Raw genomic sequence first — 8,165 nt, 5'->3', positions numbered from 1 at the left:
TTCACCTATTAATCAAAATGTAAAAAAGCTTGTTCACTTGAAAAAGCAATTCTGTGTCTCGGAAAGAAAACCTAGTTTCAGGAAAATATGCAATAACATTACAGGGCATTGATATGCAAATGATCACGTACAAGTTGAACTTTATAACATTTATAGTTGAATTTTATTACATTTATGGTTAATTTGTGTATTACATTTGTGGTTGTTACATTAGGCCTAATGGTTGACTGTGGTTGATTTTGTCACAATTATCTATGGAGATTACTACTTTTATGGAGGTTACGGCGCCGCCTTTGTGAACGCCGAGACTAAAGCAACAAGTCGCCACGCTACGAAGCCAAAAATATCGTAAACGTGCGCCTACGGCAACAAGGGACCATGCTATACCATAACGACTGTTTTCGGATCAGTGGTGATATCCGATTCCTTGACGTTGGTGGCGATATCTTGTGTCATAGGTCAGCGCATCATAAGCGTCTATTTAATGATAGACAGCTGGGGCAGCGGAGCACCCAGTAGGGAGCTGAATTCCGTGGGAAAGGTAAGTAAGTCCTTTCAGTTTTCGTAAATACGAGTATTTTAAAGGACACATTTCTTCAATCTATATGTCACCGTTATGGCAACGGGTTCCGCACATTAAAGTCGCTCACCAATGTAGCGGTATGTACTGCAGCCGCCACGGGACCCCTGTCGACACACAACGACAGTCAAACAAAGTCACCTGCACCATTTCTGTCTCTCACTGGTGTAGTCTCTTGCACATACGATGGTGGAGGGAATCGCAAGAAAAGTGTCTTCTAAGGCTCAATCTGCGAGCGCCCTAATGCTTTCACAGGTGCCTGGAGTTGCCAGTGTAGTATCACAGTGTGACGTGTGTGAAGGGACTGTGTGGAGGGACTGTGGTAGAGAAGGAGAACTTTCCGGAATCCTGTAAATCCACGTTAGTGAGTTGGCACGTCCATGGTTTATCCTAGCCATAAGCGACTGTTGCCGCTGTACCACACCCTCTGCCACAGAGTGTACTACACTGTTGTTGAGGAGTACGCCTCAACTGGCATGGGCAATGATCTCAGCCCTCACAGACACTTCAGTGAGATTGCATGGTATCACATAGACACATAGCAGCTCAGTAATGTAGCTCAATGCTTGATACTAGAGTTGGCCTCTGTCAGATTTATTTTCCTATTTGTAGTTTGGGGCAATTTTTCCCATTTTGGTCAAAAAATCATTTCCTGCTAACTTCTTGTTTGATTACTTTGAAACATAATGGGCTTGATCCTAGGGTTGATATCTGTCAGATTTGTTAAAGTTGTTTAGAAATTTTCATATTTGTAGTTTTTGGGCATTTTTTTGCATTTTAGGTAAAGAAAAACATTTTCTCTGAATTTACCATTCTGGTTGCTTTGAAACTTGGTATGCATGTGCCAAGGTGCAACCTTAGTTGAGTTTCTTCAAATTGTGGTAAAATTTTCATATTTGTATATTTTGGGCAATTTTTCCCATTTTTGGTGAAAAAAATAATTTTCTCTAAAATTGTTTGTCTGATTGCTTTGAAACGTGGTATGCATATTCTCAGGGGCAAACTAGTTGAGTGTGTTCAAATTGTGATATCAATTGTATGAAAAAACATGCAATATTGTATTTTTTTGACAATTTTTGCTGTTTTCGGTCAAAAGCCAATTTATCTCATTCTTCAATTCTCTGGTCAAATTGCAGAAACTTGAGAACCGCTGCACATTACACCTTTGTATTTGGTGTGTAAGTGCATGCTAAACTGTAATGCATGCATGGTGCATGCTAAATTGTAAATGGAATTTGTTTGAATGAAGTTATCATTGGCAAAAAGTATGCCTTATAAAAAATAATTAGCAGTAAAAGTGTAAACTTTGTGAAATGTCAGTAGAGTGACTGTGAGTCAGAATTTTACATGTTTGTGATAATTTACGGAAACGCAACCAAAGACCTCTAAGCCAAGAATAAGCTGTTGACTACTTGATGAATTACCAAATATTGTTTACATTAACTCCATTCCCATTGATACAAATCACAACAGGACATCTTTACCTTGGTATGGTACATTGTGAGTGTTTCATCTAAGATGCTACACTAAGGGGGGACTGGTCCCCCTCTACAGGAATTGCAGAGGGGGATTTTACAATTTTTTTGGGAATAAACTGAAACATATAATCATGTCTTTACATGTAAGTTTTAATGTTGCTTACACAATCCAAGCTGTTGGTTGTAAACACCATCCTCTAAGAGTTTTTCAAAAATCAACAAAGTTGAGTATCTCTGTTGTGAATGTACAGTGGCAGATGGCTCATTAGTATTCATAAGCATTAATATTCATGAAAAAATTGTAGCCTATTTTATATGCTAAAATATTCTGTATGTTTGTTTGTAATATTCTAAATGTTTGCTTTCCTAGAGCTTAATGTACAAACATAATAACAACAGTTAGCCATTTCCACTGTTCCTTCAATGGATTTTTTTCACTTTTAACTGAACTGAGTGCACTTACACAAAGGAAGAAAAGGTCTTTAGTAGTTATAAAGGAATCTTTTGTAGCTTCTGAAAAAATAATGTACTTGTTTGTCATGTTTTACTGTGTGCTTATATCATCCCCACTTTCATTGCACGCAGTCTTGTGACAGTGCCACGGCATTCACTTACCTGAACATGTTTCAGTAAAACTCCCATTTTTGCGGTAATTTTCCCTATTAGTATTAGAATTATTTTCATATTGTTTTGGACATTCATATAAAGCACAAGAACTTCTGTTTGTCTCCCATCCTCAAAAGTACAGAGATAATGTGACACAGAAACCTATCTAGCTAGGGCAATGAACTTTTGTGAACATACTCTAAACTGGCTGATGGGCTTTCATATGCAAAATCAGCGTACAGTAATTAACATGTGGTATTGTTTAAACAGCATTTTATTGAAGCAGTTCAAAAAAGTATCAAAATTGAACTAAAATTAGTCCCTTTCATAAATGATCTTGCGACATGTACATTATATGATTTTGCCACACCAACATGTGCCGATGAGGGTCAAATGCATCAAAGTTGTACACCCATGATATTTGATATGCCAGCCAGCTCAGTGCAGTGTGCTATGATTTGCCCCTTCTACATATGATTTGCGTGGTGCAGTACACTTAAAGGGGCGAGTTATGCAGCCTAGATGAAACACTCGATTGTATCACTGGCACCATTTTACAATTGGTATAGCCACAAACTGATGATGTCAAATCGCCATACACAATGCACAGTGCCATAATTACAAGGCGGCTGTATTTTGTTTACGGCGATTTGACGTCATCAGTTTGTGGCTATACCACTTGTAAAATGGTGCCGTTTCACTAATTTGATGCACCTGACTGCATTTGTTGTATATTTGTGTTTCCATTGCAACAATTGCCAACCATTGCATACTTTGCCTTTGTATTTGATGGACTATACCATCCATCAAAATGTGTTCAAATGCACTTAACATTACAAGTTAAGGCCCATAGAAGCCATTGAATGCTGTATGTACACTCACTCTGGCCTGCAACATTGAACCAAACGTGAGCCAAATGTCATTGACACTATGTTTGTTGATTATATCATACAAGAGCTCACTAGGAGATTAATAGTTTGGACATGCTGCCCTATTTCAGATAATCAGGCAGCCAAAAGTAAATAATAATTGCTTTTTACAATCTGGATATTGTGAATGCATCTTTCAGTGCTGCTAACTGAATATTCTTTGATATTTCTAGGTTTGAGTCAGATACAAGTCGAAAAACCAGATATCTCTGTAACCATGACAACAAAACAGATGGAACTGGATTACAGTGTAGAAGACCTATCTTCGTCAATTCTTACGAGACTGAATGAATTCAGAAAACAGTCCCTGTACACAGACATTGAGTTTTGCGCGGAGGAGCAAAGTTTTGCTTGTCACCAGGCAATCTTAGCAAGTTGCAGTCCAATGTTCACCTCAGTTCTTACTTCAGATGCACACAAAGACAAAATCAGGGAGTGCTTTGCTGCTATGGATGCCAACTCTGTGAAAGATGTGCTAGACTTTATGTACACTGGTAAAGTAACCATTGCTATGCATAATATTGAGCAATTGCTGAAAGTATCAACTGAACTGAAATTTGAGGAGCTTGCTTCTGGATGTGTACAGTTCCAGGAGAAGTTATACAATGCATCTGATTGTCCTGACAAGGCCGTATACACATTACCTACTAGCTGTAGGAGGAATGAATCGGCGGGTGAACCCAAAATGCAACACTATACAAGTGAAGCTGACTATGTACTGTTAGACACTAAACAAGGGCTGAAATGTGGAAGCATTATTGATGCCAGTAAGTTGTTGAAGTGTACAAATTATGAAGACAGAAATATCACTGTAGGCAGTGATGATGCTGATGTATTTGATAGTGGTAGTGATGGGAATGATGATGATGATGACCCCTATGAGGAGGACACAGCTAATGAAGAAATTGTGATGAGCAGTGTAAACACAGAGGCTGGTAGCAGAGAAGACGAATGTAAGATAGAAAATGGAGACCAGAATGAAGCAGGTGTTCCAGAACTTTTAACAGAAAGCAATCCTATGGTTGCTCACAGGAACCAAAATTGTACTAATATGGATGAGGAAGAACAACCAGTGAGCCCTGCAAGTCTGAATCAACAACAACTTTTTGAAACGGGTAACTCTGTTGCAGATATGAATATACCAGGAAGTCACATTAAGGATGATCCAAGTTTATCAGGGCAGACACAAACTGACATTGGTAACAATATTCATCACGCTGGTGTTGTGGCCCACAAAACCAAATTTCAAACAGACCATAACAAACATATTAGAGAAGAAAATCCAATGGACATCAATGGGAGAGAGGCATTATTCAAATGTGAATTTTGTGGAGAAAATTTTCCAAGGAATCATCTGCTACAGAAACACAGAAATCAAGATCATGGTGACAAAATTCAAGGTCATAGTAGCAGTAGCTGCGATGAGAAAAACAAATATTTGTGTACTGAATGCAACTGTGAATTTGAAAGCAAAGTCTTCTGCAGGACCATCGTTCACTACATTGTCAAGGTCTACAGCAAACAAAACAGCATGGTACAACATCTGCCGATGAATCACAAGAAACTGAACAATCAGCCAATACACAGAGAGAAAAGGATCTGCATGAGTGTGCTGTCTACAATGAAGATTTCAAGTTGCAAACACACCAGTGTGAGATTTGCAAAAAGTCATTTACTACAAATCAGTTACTTACGCAACACAGAGATAAGATCCATGAGGAAAGAGAGTGGAGCTGTCAAGAATGTGATGTAACATTTAACCAGTACAAATCATTGAAAGAACATAGAAAGATCCATGACCAAGATTTAAAGTATCAGTGTAAAAGGTGTAAGAAATGGTTTGGCCGGAAGGATAGCTTTAAGGGCCACATGAAGAGGCACAGATTAGAGAAATCCTTGAGTGTAAAATCTGCAACAAAGTTTTCAAAATGAAAGGTAACTATGTCAAGCATATGAACATGCATGACAGGAAGACAGCAGTTCAAGTTGACTTGTCGAAACACAAAAAACTTCCCGCACCACTGAAAAATCTACAAATGCCCAGAATGTGCTGAGAGTTTCAACGGAACTTTGAGTTTAAGACTTCACATCACAAAGATGCATGCTGTTCTGGAGCATTGTAAATTGTGCAATGAAGTATTCCCCACAAAAGATGAACTGTATCAGCACAGACAGAGAGTGCATAAACTGAGAAATTACCCTGTGCAGATTGCAAAGTAGCTTTTGATAACAAGCATAACCTTTTTATGCACAAAAGGAATATGCATTCTCAAGAGTCATTGATTTGTAAAGAATGTGGGAGTATGTTGAAAATAGAGAACTGCTAAAACAGCATCATAGAATTCACAACAAGGAAGCCTTGTATAAGTGTGATGTGTGTGACAAAACATTTGGAAGGAAAGAAAGCTTTGATATGCATGTGAGAGGCCACAAGTATGAGAAGCCCTATCCTTGTGAAGAATGTGGAAAAGTTTTCAAAAGAAAAGAACACCTTGAAAAACATTTCCATACCCATTCAAGTATCAAACTGTACAGTTGTCCGGTCTGTCATAAGTGTTTCAAGTATAAACAGTCTGCTGAAAATCACCGGGTAGTATACCACAGTGGTGACACTACTTTTAAACCCTGGTCTTGCTCTGAATGTGATAAGACATTTACACAGAAAGGTAATCTCTTGAAACACCAAAGAGTACATGCAAAGATAAAACTGTATTTGTGTGATATCTGTGGGAAATCCTTTAGCGATAAGCACTATATGGCCATTCACAAACGTGTTCATTCAGGTGAACGGCCTTGTCAATGTGAACACTGTGGAAAATCATTCAGATGTACAAATAATTTGAACAGTCATCGATGGAACATCCATTCATCAGAAAAACCTCATCATTGCCAAGTGTGTGGTAAAGGATTTATATCTCCTGCAAAAGTGAAGAGACATTTACTGGTTCATGATAAATAATTTAAATATGCATTAAATGTTTGAGAGATTGACAAGACTTGCTGTCCAAAGTTTGGCAACTCATGGCCACATGTTAGAGGAAATTGTACTGAATGTCAGTGCTCCATAACACAGATCACATGAGGTGTAAAACTGCAATATCTTGTTTGTTTAAATTTGCTGATGACATGGCTGTTGTTGAGTTACCTAATAAGGAAGAACATTTCCATAATGTTGAAATTTTAAAGAACTGCTGCATAGATATTTTTTGGATATGAATATTGGTAAAACAAGAGCTTATTTGTGGTCATAAAGTTTTGCCCGGATTTTACTCCTGTCACAGTCAACAATGAAGTCGTTTCATGTTTTAAATACCTAGGTTTATTTCAAGATGAAACTCACGTTCAATGAAAATACTGACTATACAGTGAAAAAGTCCCAACAAAGATTATACCTTCTCAGGAAACTCAAATCGTACAATGTGGGTCAAAATATTATACAACTGGGGTTGTACAGATCCCTCATTGAGAGTGTTTTAACCTAAAATATTACTTTGTTTTATGACAAGTTGAGTGTCAAAAAAAAAAATTATTGGCTGTCGTCAAAATTCCCTCGTAAACCTTCACCATCTGGCAGTGAAAAAGAAAGCGTACAACACTGTCAATGATTCTGACCACCCTCTTCATAGTTACTTCCAGAAACTCCCATCAGGGAGACGTTATCGGGTCCTTCGTGCAAAGAAAAACATCTTCAACTAAAACCATTTCTTTCATCAGCAGTGTCAATTTTAAAACTCAAATCCATGTAGTTGTTTTAAACTTCCAGTAGTTGTTTCTGTTTCATTTTTGTATCGATATTGCTATTTTCTATGTTTTTTAAACCTTTTCACAGTACTATAGTGTCCCTTTTATAGAATGCTCTTGCTATTTGTACTACTATTTTAATTTGTATATGATGGGTCCAAAGGCAAATTTCTACCTGTATTTGTGGACAATAAAGTAATTGAATTGAACTCTTGCAAGGATGCGCTATTCCACCATTTATTTACTTTGGTCCTTTATTTGCCTCCAATTACATATTGTGGAGCGTGAAAATTGTATTTTCAGGTGTGCTATACAAGCGAGCACAATTTTTTTTGGCATAGCAGACCATCTAGAAGAGCTCCAGTTGTCAACACTGTTGCTCACAGACCATTCAGTAGACTGTGGTGCATGATACAAATTTGTATTTCAGTGAATTCAAAGGTATATAGGTACTGCTGTCACATGTTGAAACTTGAATATGTTGCATGAGCTGTTCGGTCAATCATTTCAATATTGTTTCAATATACCTCTTACACTCACACACACATACATTGTGTGTGTGTGTGTGTGTGTGTGTGTGTGTGTGTGTGTGTATATATATATATATATATATATATATATATATATATATATATATATATATATATATATATATATATATATATATATATATATATATATATATATTATATATCTGTGTGTGTAATCTATTATGTGCGTGTGTGTATACATTTGCATTTGTATGTGTTATTTATTCAATGTTCGATATTGTCTGTTCGTTGGTTTATCTATTTGTTTCTGTTTGTACGTATGTTTGTTTATTATTTAAAT

At 37.1% G+C, this 8,165-nt stretch overlaps 1 protein-coding gene across 1 annotated transcript; it reads left to right on the top strand.

Annotated features, from left to right (window-relative positions):
• The first annotated feature begins 480 nt into the window (after nucleotides 1-480).
• Nucleotides 481-7,108, top strand: LOC139116089 (zinc finger and BTB domain-containing protein 17-like). The gene is made up of 2 exons (XM_070678608.1): nucleotides 481-541; nucleotides 3,767-7,108. The coding sequence occupies exon 2, from the start codon at nucleotides 3,811-3,813 to the stop codon at nucleotides 5,344-5,346; it is 1,536 nt and encodes a 511-aa protein (XP_070534709.1). The 5' UTR covers nucleotides 481-541; nucleotides 3,767-3,810; the 3' UTR covers nucleotides 5,347-7,108.
• The last annotated feature ends 1,057 nt before the right edge of the window (nucleotides 7,109-8,165 follow it).

This window comes from Ptychodera flava, chromosome 17 (assembly GCF_041260155.1).
Source record: "Ptychodera flava strain L36383 chromosome 17, AS_Pfla_20210202, whole genome shotgun sequence".
NCBI classification, from domain to species: domain Eukaryota; kingdom Metazoa; phylum Hemichordata; class Enteropneusta; family Ptychoderidae; genus Ptychodera; species Ptychodera flava.
This window is presented reverse-complemented; position numbering and strand designations above follow the sequence as displayed.